Source organism: Papilio xuthus, unplaced genomic scaffold, assembly GCF_000836235.2.
Source record: "Papilio xuthus unplaced genomic scaffold, Pxut_1.1 DF829758.1, whole genome shotgun sequence".
NCBI lineage: Eukaryota > Metazoa > Arthropoda > Insecta > Lepidoptera > Papilionidae > Papilio > Papilio xuthus.
Window position 1 is genome coordinate 1,841,457 of NW_013528891.1, and position 11,447 is coordinate 1,852,903.

Genomic DNA, 11,447 nt, shown 5'->3' on the forward strand with positions numbered 1-11,447 from the left:
GAATATTCTAATACAGCTAAAGATATTGCTACCTGTAAAGTAAGATAGAAACGGTTTCTAAGATGAGATTAGATTAAATTAGACTAGATTAGATTAGATGTGCAAAGTGAAATTTTAAAAGTACGTATAGTTACCTCTATTAAAAAGGATATTGTTGTGTTTCTATTCCAGAAATATCTCGGCAGAATTGGTATTTCATGTAATAGCAAACATACACTGAGTATAAAAACTATTTTTGTTGTAAATAGCGTATCGTCAGTTACAGATTCTGTAAAAAACACAATTTAATCTTAAATATAAAATTCTCGTGTCACAATTTCCTTTACCATACTCCTCCGAAACGGCTTGACCGATTCTCATGAAATTTTGTGAGCATATTGAGTAGGTCTGAGAATCGGCCAACATCTTTTTTTAATACCGTGCAGACGGAGTCGCGGGGGATAGTTAGTTTAAGGTAAAATTGTGAAAAATCCTTTCGTAGATCGAGGACGTAGGATGTTTAGATGGATAGAGGTATGGATGTTTGTTTGAAAGTAACTTCAGAACATATAGGGTAATTATTAATTTTCTTTAATTCCGCGCGGACGGAGTCGCGGACGACAGCTAGTTTCAAATAAAATAACTCCAAACTTACTATCGTATAAATATGTTATGTTATTAATTAATAAAGATAAAGCAACTAGAGTCGCATGTGCGGATGTCATCTCATTTTTTTATTAATATTAAAAACTTAAAGAGTAAAAATATATAAATTTCAAAAAATCAATACACAACCGTCAATTAAAATGACATTTTCTGACTGACATGTGAGACAAAGGTTTTGTTCATTCTGCCACTACTGTCAATGCTACATCAAACGATTTTTTTTTCAAAATATAACTCAAAAGGCAAAGATCTTAACCATTCTGCCACACTTTTCGTAATTCAGTTTTTTAGCTATTTTTTTTTAATTATTTTCAACTAAACTCCATATTGCCATCACATAGAAAAAAAATCAACTACGACTACGTGTATCTATTTTTTAAAGTATTCTGCGGTCACACACAAAAATAAATGTTTAACTCACATTTATCAGGACAGCGGCTAATAAATAATTCTTTTAACATAATACAATATAACTTATAAATACTGGAAAAGTACAGTTTTCCAGCTTCTGAAGTTCTACCTGTGTCCAATAAACATTAAAAATAAATATAATAATAAAAACAAAAACGTATATGGGAGGCAGATTTTCAATTCTCATTTTTAATTTTACATCTATACTACTACTAACTTTCGCACGCGATCGTCCGCGCGGAATTTTTAAAAACTTTATTAGTAGCCTATGTTCCACACCTTGTTCTTCATCTATACCAAATTTCTGATCTATTCAGCCGTTCTCAAGATACCTTTAAACAAACATCCATCTAAACATTCGCATTTATAATATTAGTAAGAAGTAATTACAAGGATGAAAGATTTATTTTTTGTTTGCATTGAATAGGCTCAAAAACTACTTAACGGATTTAAAAAAATATATCACTGTTGGAAAGCAACACTATGTCCGAGTGACATAGGCTAGATTTTTTTCAAATTCTTGTAAACTTAATTGAAATTGTATAAAATGTATTCACTATTAGCGTTTAAAATATTTATATTTGTTATATTTAGGAAATAACACACAATACAAAAACACAGTAGCACATACAAATGTAATATAATTCAACATTCAGAATCTAATAAGCCATTCGATTTTACGACATACAAGCTCGTTAAATAACCTCATAAAGTTATATGAAAACAAAATTTAATCTTTACAAGTTACGGAAACCGTGTGTTGATTAAAATGATAAAAACAAGAAAAAAATGAATATACCATTAAATTATTTAGGATGGTATTTTAAATTTAGTTTAATTGTATTGTTAATTAATAAAGTAGTAAGTTTTAAAGTTATAGAAATAGACGGAGAGGTATTTCACGATAAGCCGATATTAAGAAATAAAGAGATAGATCAAGTGAATGTTGATAATAAGAAAGATGTTGATAGTGGAGAAGAGATAAAGGCTTTGTTGGAAGCGAGGTATAAATTTACTAACGATGAAACATCAACTAGATATAGAATAACTCGGGATGAAAGACATTCCACGGGTTTGTAATAATTTTGCTTATTTTCCGAACAATCTTTCTAATACTATAAAATGCGAAAGATGAATGTATCTCCGGAACGGCTTAATGGATCTTGATGAAATTTGTTATAGATGTAGAAGATAGTCTGGAAGAACATACAGGCTACTTATTTTTTTTATAATTTACGGACGGAGTAGCGCGCGATAGTTAGTGATATAGTAAAACCTTTGATGTAATATAAATATTGCTAGACTCTCAATTTGTTAGAAATGCTTAAAATAAAATATATTTGCCGTTTTTCTAGCATGGTGATTTTACAACAAAAACTTTTCTTCAGAAGCAATCTATCTTTAATTTCTATAAATTATTTATCTTAAGTCTAAGGCCTTTCCAACAAAACCAAAATATCTCTTAGGTATTTCAGAGTCTCATGACGAAAAACAGTTGGCTTTAGTTTTCCGCTCGTACGCGGCGCGTCGCATTGTCGGGGGCATGGAGACCAGTATCAGTATGTACCCGTATAACGTCGCCATCTCCAGGAACGGCAACCACTGGTGCGGAGGCTCCGTCATCGATGAACAGTGGATATTCACCGCGGGACATTGCCTTGAATCGTAAATATAACATTCTAGAACTTTCAAATATTGCTTAGGCTAAAGTAAATGCTTCGTAGCATTTACCTCCTCCTTTTATACTGGTGAATCTTTAAAAGATAGCTTCCACGAAAGGAAATAGGGTCGTGTGAGACTGACTAAAACACATTCAGTGGCCATGCTTGATTGCAACTGACGAGAGTCTTCGAATCTCCCAACGAACGCATTGGATCCGATGATCCGTAGTTAAAACTCTACGATTGGATTCCTTATCCAATCCAGCATGTAACGTCCAGCAGACAGTCGGCTACTTGTTTGTATTGCTTTCAACCAAAGCTTAAATCATTTTATACAATTTTTATTCAATTTAATAGTGAATTTCTTTTGCAGAGCACATGACGGAGATCAAAAGAAACTAATAAATTACATCGTTAGAGCGGGCAGCTCGTTCCACAACCGCGGCGGCTACCAGGCGAGGATAAATAAGGTGACGTCACAATCTGATGATATATGAAGAATTACAATATGTTTTGTACGATTTATTATTTCGGGAGTGAAAACTCTAATAACACAAATTCGACAAGTAATAACAGTAGTAATGCTTTATTACTGCAAAAATGGCCGCAAAAATTCAAAATGAGATTTTAACTAATATTTTTCGCCAGGCGTTCTAAAGAAATTTGTTTTACTTGTACATTTTTTATCAGGCGTTTTTCCCGTCCAACTACGTGCCTGGCAATGCTGACTTCGACTTTTCTCTCGCGCGTCTAGACCGGCCGATGCCTATCGGTAGGAACATCGCAGTCCTCAATCTGCCTTCCAGAGACTACCAGATCAAGACCGATGATATTCTTATTGTTACCGGCTGGGGAAGTACTGATGTTAGTATTGTGTAATTTAATTATTTTTAGACCTTTAAGTTAATTAAGTATAGTAAATAAGCACGGTACTTAATGAATCTTTTCAAAAATCGAAGTACAATATTTTTGGGTGTGACCGGTTTTTGGAAGATTTATTTTTTAACTAATTATAAAAAAAATATTGTCTATGGGACACTAAAGACATCGTCGATTGCATCTCTTGTCGCTCGTGTTTTATCACCAATGTATTTAATTATACTACTACTCGATGTTAAAAGTGGTTTAGTGGAAAAGGGTCTTAGTAATATTCAGATTGAATGCAGCAATCAGGTTACGGCAACATCCCAGACCGGTTGCGGTTCGTTCCTGTACCAGTTATGGCTGCTGACGAGTGCCAACACGCGTACCGATTCTACATAACACCGCGCATGGTCTGCGCAGGATACGCCACCGGCGGCAAGGATGCTTGTAATGTAAGAAAATAACATAACTTTTATTCAATGGGACATATTTATAACGACGATTAACGTGTTAAATTAGGAAGAGATAGTTCTTTTCTTCTAACGTGTTCTAGAAAATTATAAAAGTTACTAGCAAATGTTTTTAAAAATTAATGAGAAGCGACCAAGCTCAGTTGGTTGAAGGGATCCATATTTTTTTGGAAAATACGCGCTTATTGTGGAGATGTGGAAACTATAGTCCCTTACTAATGCTGGTAAATATTATGGTGAAGGCAACCTACTTCGTCAATATAGGACAATGACAATGGTTTGTTAGAAGTTATCATCAGAACGACTGCATAGATCTCGATGAAACCTGGCATTGACGTAGAAATAGCCTAAAAGAACGCAGACTAATTAAGTTTTTAATTTCCCTATGGAATCGTGGGCTATAGTTAATGTAATGATAAAATGTTCTCTATTCCAGCACGATTCTGGCGGTCCAGCAGTACGTGACGGTATACTGTTAGGCATAGTCTCCTTCGGTGGTAAGAAATGTGGCGACCCTCAATCCCCGGGCGTCTATAGTCGCGTCTCCGAAATAACATCGTGGGTGGAATCCACAATCACGGCGAACGAAGCCAGCAACGTGCCCGAACTAGTGCCTAAGATATTGAAAGCAAGACAACGAGAGAAAGAATTGCAGAAGTAAGTACTTTGATTTCTTGTTGTAACCGTTCCAACTAAGCTCTAGTCTTGTTCAAGACAGTAAAGGAATGGAAGGATTCGAACTCACGACTGCTTGGACGCATGTCCGCATGCTCTCATAGACCGGAGCGGAGAGTAGAGCACTTTTTTGTCGCAAATAAAATTAAGCTGAATAAGAAACAAGGTTAATTTTAACTTTTTACGCCTTTTTAACTTTACTCTTTTAAAATGTCCCTTTCTGTGCGAATTGGACTCTTATCCGTAGCTGTAATAAGGTTCAAATTTATAATACATTTAAAATTGCATTTATATACATGCAGACTTTCTAACAGGTTCAAAGCTCAAGTTGAAGACAAAAAGAATAAAATCAAGAACTGGTTACGAGAGACCCTCAGCTCTCCTACTTTCCTGGAGTTAGCTAAGAGAAAACTAAAAGAAGCTGGCTTCAATCTGAGAAGAAGGTATAGAAGAAATTACAACGATGACGTCACTGATGATAGTGTTTTGGATGACAGTTTAATGGACGATATTAATCTGACCAATCAGATTAACGAGAGAATACTAGGAGATGGTGAGGATAATGAGGCAGAGGCATTACTTAGAATGATGGCTCTCCAAGAAATCATGGATGAAAACAAAGACGAAGATGTCGGGTACAGAAATTCAAGTAGGAAAACTAGTATGAAGGATCTTATAGCATTTATCACTTGAATTTTTTTTCTTTTGTATCTAAGTGTAACTTGAAATTCTTTATTGATATTGTAATCCAAGTTTTTAAATTGTTTTTAAACTACAGTAATAAACTAACAAAGAAAACATCATGTTTTATTTTCCTGTCTTTAATGGTGATGGACCATGTTTTCATCCTCTTGATCGCCTTAAGCTTGTACAATACACTAAAGATCGCCATCTTTAGTGTATTGTACAAGCTTAATAATTTCTACAGAAAGTTAAAATCTGAATCTAAAACAAAAATTTTATCCATCCTATTCATATTTGTCAGCGCCATCTGTGGTAATAAAGTGAAAGCTGCGAGTAATTAGTTACGCTACTCCTCGCTAGATGTCGTAAGTCAACTACAAGCTAAAAAAAAACTTTATATTTTTCCAATTACCGTGTTCCATTATCATAAATCAACAAGTATATATAGGAAAGAACAATTTTATAAAATTACGAAATCTACAAAATACATTAACTATGTACATTAAAATGCAGAAGTACGAAAGTGAAAACTTGTTCCATATTCAAATTTATTTAAATACATCTGAGTTAAAAGATTTTTTTATTTATGTAAGAAAACCAAAACTACTGATGATATTGTAATTTGTGCATTTAATAAATATACGTAAGTCTAAGTAAACTAGACCCATAATATATCATTTTTTCATTTTTCGCTTATATATCTTTGCTATGTAGTTTAAAATTTAAATCTCATAGTTCAATTCAATTTTAACGCCTTAATACATAAATTAATAATAATAACAAAATCATTTTGGTCGAAACAATAAAAATTAAGAACAAATGAACAAGTCGCTGAGCCTTGAGTAGTTTCCTAAGCGCCACACCTAGATGTCGCTACTCACAAAATCTGATCTCCGATGAAAATTCCTTTGAGCAAATGGTTAATCACATTTTTATCTCACTAACGTTTGCAATGCAAATACTGCTTATCAATGCAAGTCCAGGAAAAAATAAACGAAGAGATCATCGCACGATAGCAAACTGCAACGTCTGATAAAAATGCATACAACGAGGTCAACAGACTGCATTTTTAATTTTAATTCTCAGATCTCCTACTGTTATGAATCGGCAATTTTTTTAACCATCGAAATACTTAAGGAAATAAAGAGAACTAAAAAAACATTTTTCCATAGAAATAAATATTATTCCATCTATAAATTTTAGTAAAAAGTAAATTTAAAAAATGCGACAATATTTAGATGGATGGATGTTTTTAGAAGGTGTCTTTGGAACCGCTCAACGGAACTTAATCAAATTTGCCACAGATGTTGAACAAAATCTGGAAGAACACATAGGCTACTAAGCAAGTCTGTCGTCTAGCAATAAGATAACTTTTAGTCATATAGTTTAACATTTATCAGTCATAAGGTCCTAGACCTCGTAAACGATGTGTTCACACACCTGGGGTGTTCCCTAAGAGGCCACTGATTTCCATATCGTGCAACGACCATCAACTATCTTATTTTTTATAATCTGCGTAAATTACTTTGTTCATTCATGATATAATATGGCGCAATACAAAAGACTTGGTCGTGGAAACTAAATTTGGTCCTTCGAGTCGGAATATTTTTGATTTTAAAGTATTTTTTTTAATGTACACATTTTAATTTTATTGGATAACGACTACTTTAAAGGTTGATAAATTGAGTTATTTTATAAAGTTTTTTACGTATTTTTACCTCAAATAATTTCAATATACCTAACTTGTGTAGTGTGCATTTGACCAATTTTTTTATGTAAAAAAATGGACACAAATCGTTTAACGTTTTAGATATTTTTTTTGTCTCTAAATAACAATAACAGTGGTAGAGCCCGCTTTAACATCTTCGCGCGAATTGTCCCGACTCGCCCGATGAAATACCACGACCACACAGAAGACAGGCGTCAAGTGGAAGCTATTCCGCGTTTTGTCTGATGAGTGTGCGTCCCGGAGGCCTCTTATAAGGAAAGGATGAGAAGTGGAAGTGGACTCTCCGGATGAGAGGATTCATGGGAAGGGAAAACATTTTCTTTCTGAGCATCCTCTCCTCCGTCGATTAAGATAGGCAACGCATATGCAATTGCGTATATCTATGGGCAACTGTCACTTTGCTATTTCAGCGATTTCAGGTGGCCGCTCGCTCGTTGCCACCTTATGATATATAAAAAAACATGAATACTGAATGCTTTCACTATATCAAATTTAATGAAGTTCATTAATGAGTAAAGTATACTCTGAAATTAATGTTTAAAAAAGATCCAAAACCAAATTAATTGGGGCGCGATGACATAAAATAGTCGGGAAGTAGATAGAGGTGTTTCGATTCTTCTCATTTTGCACGGCTTGCGTAAACCGGTGGTCAGGTCTTGCGCGGTAGATACAGGATGTTGCGATTTATAAATATCTTTAGTTTTTAGTATTTAATTTAGTATTTAGTAGAAAATGATTGAAAATACTTAGAGACAAGAAAAAATTATTATTTATAATACATTTATTGAATTATAAGTAAAATAAATAAATTTATTATTAATTATATTAATCAAAAACGTGCACTTAATTTTAAACTTTAGATTGCATAATATATTGAATTAAGGTATAATATATTTATGAAAAAACATTCTAAGTTCTGTAAATATCTATTAGGTTAATTCCGACGATCTTAATAAAACTCCATTTAATTTTAAGCTGTAATTAATTTTAAATTACAATCGGATACAATTGATTCGGAACAACCTGTATAATCAACGTTCCGGTCCAGTTGTCCAAGTTGCCTGACAATTGTGGTCACTTATGTAACACCCTGTAGCAACTATTTCTATTCAATCACCATTGCTTACTGTATTACGTGTCGCTTTCGTTCAAGCGAACTTATTATACGAGATTCGATTTCTTTGTCACGGTCAATTATAATTATTACTAAATTATAAGTAATATTAAAAAAAAAAAACGAAAATTAAAATAGCGCCAATTTATAGCACAACTTTTTAAAATATGACAGACTTTTATGACTACGTATTTGTATATTTACTATCAATTAGTTACTTAAATTAAATCGTAAGTAATTTTACAACTTAAATTCTCGTCTCTACAACTAGTTTCTATCTACCTACCCCTTATCCACACACCCTTCTTGGTTATGACATTTTTAACACAATCCCTCATATATAAAGTATAGAAACTAAAATTATTTAATAATTGGATTGACCTATATACATCATCAGCTCAGTATATGTCCCCACTGAGAGGCTTGGAGTCTACCCTAAGTCAGTGACTAGGCCATAGTCAACCACTTTGGCCCAGTGCAGGTTGTCTTCACACATATCTTTGAATTTCTGCAGATTGCATCGCTATGTTTTCCTTCACCGTAAGAACGTTGAATATACATATACATATGTTAATCAAAAAACACATTCTTACATGGTGGGATTCAAACACAGGATCTGCAGATTGCAAGTCATGTGCTTAACCCCTGAGCCGCCGACGCTATACCTATATACACGTGGCTAATACAGTATGTAATTTCCAATTTAAAATAGATCAAACAGAATTCATTGTTATCGACAAACACCTTATTTTTATAAACATAAAATTGAGTATCATCACATCTCAGAATTGAACATACGACCCTTGGAGAGTTGCAGAATAAGCGAAATACTTCAACAGGCCACAATGACAAATGCCGACTTCACAGAACGATTGTCTTGCCAAATAACACAATTCTCTTTTATATTTTGTTTCTTTGTAAAATTAGTCACCTGACCACCCATGATTACCTTTAATAATAATCAGGTGTTCTTTAGTTATTTGTCGACAGTTTAAGCATAAAAAGTTTTGACTATTTTTTAACTTTAATCGCAGGCCATTTTCAACAAACATCTCTGGTCAAACAAAAGACATTCGCTAAAATTTAAATAGCTCTAATACGCCATTTCTACGACAAATGTCGCGATAGTACAAAATGGTCAGATTGCAAGGTGGGTGTGGACGCTTACACATTGTCCTTTAGGGGTCCCTTAGTAAATAGTTTTTAAGTTTAAGGAGACCCTTATACACAGTGGGTGGATGAAAACTAGCTTCAGATATTTTGCCTTATATTCAAGGTCAATTAATATTTTTACTAATTCTAAGGTTCGTAACACTAATTAAAAATCCTAAATTATCGCATAAGAGGCCAACGAATCATTGTTATAATTCTGATAGATATTAAGGTTCGATATTTTGGGTTCCGTATATGTTACACTTTTTCAAACAGAGCTATGTTAAGTTAAAAAAAAAACATATTTTTATACATATCCTGTATATATCTAGTCTACTGTTAATATTCGAGAATATTATGTAGTCAGAGCCGACTCGCCGTTAGAGCGAGTTTCCCGCGCAGAGGGAACGCAGTGGGAAAGGAGAGGGAGGCTGTGCGGGGGACGCGGAGGCTGCGCAGGCGTCGGTCGCCGACCTGCCGTCCTTGCACGTGCGTATGTACAGCCGAAAGAAATAATGACACTTGTATCCATTATAATTTGGTTAAATTGTAATTTATCAATCGACATTGTCAGAGTATATGAAGTCATATCAAGTATTTTTGCTAACGTTCTCAGCCGCAACACCATATTATAATCTACTATTGGCAATTCTCGTAAATTGAGAGAAACCCTAAAACAAAACTGTATGTATATCATCAAATTTGTCCACTTAGTAGTAGCCGCTTGAGACATCGTCAGCGCAGCATAAAAAAATAACATAAAAGCACCAACTACCTTCCCGTGATTATAGGTGCAGCCGTTCCAGAGATTACCCAAAACAAACACGACCTTGCGACCTGACATACAGACAGACATAGGTAAAATAAGAGATATACATGGTGTACGAAGTATGATTTTTTTTTAAATTACATACACTCACCAATTTCATTAATATAATAGATAAATAATTCCATGGAATCCATCATTTCGTGCGCCTGTACGCTGTCGTACGTCGACCTATAGTTGACACTCGCCTATGCAGTTTTCGGTAATCAGATGCCACCAGACCGACAGCTTAGTCGGCATTATTCCGTTCTATTTACATTAAATAAAACATATTACATAACGGCCTTGAGTTTTTCTATTGTAAGCACAATAGTGACTAACGATAAAATAAAACTTATTTGTAGCAGCCCTATTTGGACAAGTATTTTATAAAATAACCAACATCATATAGTGTATTTTTAATTAGTAGGGTTGACACTTTAAAATTTAATTTATTTGATGGTTCCTACGTAAACAATAGTACCCCACAATTTTCCATTTTCACACTTATTAAAAGTCATTAAATGAACTTCGTAAATATTATTTCTGTTAAATAATTTGTTATTATATAGTTAGATGAACGTTTTTTAATACATTTTAATCTACAATTCTACATACTAGATGCAGACATAACATCCAAGAATTTCCATTGATAAAAAATGTGTAGCTCTAAACATCACCAGCATTAATAATTATAATGAAAATTAGTTATAATTTATTGTCTATAAAAATACAATTATCTATAAATATACAATAAATGTGAATTCTTCATAAAGGACAACATAAAACATTGTGAGCTAGGAACTAAAATGTCAATTGCATGACTAATACAATTCCATAATGTTTAGTTAAGTTTGCAGCAAACTACTGTATTGTTAGCTTAAACATCCTGTTTTATTCCAAAGCTACGATAAGCAACTTGTATACATTTAAATACAATAATTTATACAACTTAATAACTTTCATGTTTGATTAAAAGTCATAAAATCGTAGTTAGGTTAGTTTCCCTCCAGACCTAATAACGCAGTTGATATATTCACGGAGGTTTCCATCGAAAAATGTACCGAAACATATTATCATATCTTTTATTCTCAAAGGCACAAAAGGGATGATGTAACCGATCTACAAGACCCACCTTTTCCAATAAAGTTGCCATCGCAACCTAGATATAGTCATAATAAGATTTTGCCCGCGATTTCATCCTTTTAGAATTAAAAATACTACTAATTAAGTAAGT

At 33.5% G+C, this 11,447-nt stretch overlaps 1 protein-coding gene and 1 long non-coding RNA gene across 3 annotated transcripts; one reads left to right on the top strand and one right to left on the bottom strand.

Moving 5' to 3' along the window:
• LOC106113615 (uncharacterized) lies at window positions 1-780 on the bottom strand. 2 transcript variants are annotated; one of them, XR_001227670.1, is made up of 3 exons: window positions 635-780; window positions 135-268; window positions 1-32 (listed from the first exon to the last, which is right to left on the bottom strand). It is a non-coding gene; the product is annotated as an uncharacterized LOC106113615 (long non-coding RNA). The 2 variants fall into 2 exon arrangements; XR_001227671.1 differs by having other exon boundaries at window positions 1-57.
• Window positions 781-1,539: 759 nt separating this feature from the next.
• On the top strand, window positions 1,540-5,419 carry LOC106117206 (transmembrane protease serine 13). Its single transcript, XM_013311425.1, has 8 exons — window positions 1,540-1,547; window positions 1,875-2,128; window positions 2,523-2,721; window positions 3,091-3,187; window positions 3,408-3,581; window positions 3,884-4,033; window positions 4,488-4,708; window positions 5,041-5,419. Exons 1-8 carry the CDS (start codon window positions 1,540-1,542, stop codon window positions 5,417-5,419), a joined length of 1,482 nt encoding a protein of 493 aa, XP_013166879.1.
• The last annotated feature ends 6,028 nt before the right edge of the window (window positions 5,420-11,447 follow it).

What these genes read in the sequence shown, in the direction of transcription:
- LOC106117206 (XM_013311425.1), top strand. An exon ending in GGATGAAAGACATTCCACGG is followed by an intron (nt 2,129 to 2,522) that starts GTTTGTAATAAT and finishes AATATCTCTTAG; the next exon opens with GTATTTCAGAGTCTCATGAC. An exon ending in CCGGCTGGGGAAGTACTGAT is followed by an intron (nt 3,582 to 3,883) that starts GTTAGTATTGTG and finishes GATTGAATGCAG; the next exon opens with CAATCAGGTTACGGCAACAT.